Here is a 2,254-nt window from a genome sequence, read left to right on the forward strand (position 1 = left end):
ATTTTAAGTAACTTTTCGTTAGACGTGCCATACAGAAATTCCTGCGGGCCGCAGTTTTCCTATGACTGATCTAGATATCGAGAAAAAACCGGGATGGTTGCAAACGAAATGCCCTTAATCAAATATTTACTTAATTAAGGCCGGACTACGAGTTCAACTACTGCTACAACAATAACGACAGCATAAACAATTGTGATATCTAAGTTCAACTTGGCAATAAACAAAATAACGTCTGGAATTTACGCTTATCTTCTTGCTTATATGGCTTCTTGCTAAAGGTCGTTCTTATCTTCTTACATGTACGCTTCTTGCTAAAATAACTTCAACAAAATTTCTACACGAGAAAGTGACGTCATAACAGTTGCATGACATCATGGCATCAGTTTTGATAATATGGACGATATTCAAACAGTCTCAACGTCGTTTGGAGGCAACCTCAACCATATAAGTTTTTGCAGTTGTTTCAACTGTTATTTGGTTTAACAAAGCATTTTGCGAGCTACCCAAAGGGAAAACCGAAAAGCAAAAATGTCACATACGATGGTATACCCGATTCACCGACGCAGTGCTTCAGCGCCACCGCCAGTAACAAGAAGGGTGAAAAATACAAAAACAAGTATGTACTGCCGGATTATAACCCCGTTCAATTCTATCCTTTATTTTCTATCTTTTATTTGTTGTCGTCATTAGACTACGGCCATGTTGGGGCACCGCCTTGTGCAATTTTAATCGGATGAATCGACCCCAGTACTTCTTTATTTTTTACTTTTTTAAGCCTGGTACTTATTCTATCCGTCACTTTTGCCGAACCGCTAAGTTACGGGGACGTAACTGCACCAAAACCCGTTTTCAAGCCGTAATAGGGGACAAGCATGGACACACACACACACACACACACACACACACACACACACACACACACGCACATACACAAACACACGACGGGCTTCTCTCAGTTTCCATCTTCCAAATCCAGTCACAATGCTATAGTAGAAAACACTTGCCCAAGGTGCCATGCAGCAAGGCTGAATTCGTAACCATCTGGTCGAGGAGCAAACTTCCTTGTTCAACTTTTTTTTAAATACGCAACGCAGAATTGACCACGTTTTCAATAGTTGCTAATTGTTTCTTTAAGTGCTGGTTGTTTTGGTTGGGGTGAGGTTTAATGTTTTAGTCAGAGAAAGAAAAAAAAAGTGCCAACGTCCTTTTTAAAGGTTTCCGTGACTGGGAGGAGAAAGAGAGGAGAGGAAGTTATTCCCAGACCTGAAACCTCATCTAAATACTTGTAACGGAATGGACTCCATCTAAGACACCTCAAATCTGTGTTGTGGTGTAAAACCGGGCGAAGTAGTAAGCCTACCATTCCAAAACATGAACGGGATTCTACATAGTTTCCGTCCACATATTGTCATTCACGAGTTTTTGGTCGACTCGAAGTTATGATAGAAGGTAGATGACACTCGATCGAAGTGCCGCGCGATGGGATGGGATCTAATGCGGAACCCTGTTGTTGCGGAGAGAAGTCGTTAACCACACACCTGTCTTTTGGAGGACGTTAAAGAACTTAAGATTTATATATAGAAATATCAGTCTTCGCAACCCAGACCTCAGGTGTCTTGGACGAAGTCCATTCTGTTGCTAGTATTTAGATTAGGACTCTGGTTGGAGAATGACTCCCTTTCTTCCACCTACCAGCCACGGAAACCTTTAAAAAGGACGTTGGCACTACTCCTCTTTCTCTGACTCTCAGTAATGCAGTATAATGTGTACCTTTTATGCAGACGCACACATACACACAGGCACGCATACATCCACACACACACACACACACACACACACATAAATACGTATGTGTGTCTATTACACACGTGGTCACAAAAAGAAGTAAACTCGCGCACGATATATGCAGTCACGTGGAGAGGTATAAAAGCTCATACACGCACTTGCCCACACAATTGTATATCTCACTGACTACGCATGCACAAACTATATTTCTTATAACATCTGTGACACTCTCTAAGGCGGCGAGCTGGCAGAGACGTTAGCACGCCGGGCGAAATGCTTAGCGGTATTTCGTCTGCCGTTACGTTCTGAGTTCAAATTCCGCCGAGGTCGACTTTGCCTTTCATTCTTTCGGGGTCGATAAATTAAGTACCAATTACGCACTGGGGTCGATGTAATCGACTTAATCCGTTCGTCTGTTCTCGTTTGTTCCCTCTATGTTTAGCCCCTTGTGGGCAATAACGAAATAGGT

General features: G+C 42.4%; 1 protein-coding gene across 1 annotated transcript in view; it reads left to right on the forward strand.

The window, feature by feature from the left end:
* The first annotated feature begins 375 nt into the window (after positions 1–375).
* The window catches only part of LOC106873271 (uncharacterized), an 11,209-nt gene continuing 9,330 nt past the window's right edge, over positions 376–2,254 (forward strand). Inside the window, exon 1 of the mRNA XM_014920564.2 lies at positions 376–616. Coding sequence (XP_014776050.1) covers positions 529–616 — 88 coding nt within the window. The 5' untranslated portion in view covers positions 376–528. The remainder of the gene's footprint in view (positions 617–2,254) is intronic.

This window comes from Octopus bimaculoides, chromosome 20 (assembly GCF_001194135.2).
Source record: "Octopus bimaculoides isolate UCB-OBI-ISO-001 chromosome 20, ASM119413v2, whole genome shotgun sequence".
NCBI classification, from domain to species: Eukaryota; Metazoa; Mollusca; class Cephalopoda; order Octopoda; family Octopodidae; genus Octopus; species Octopus bimaculoides.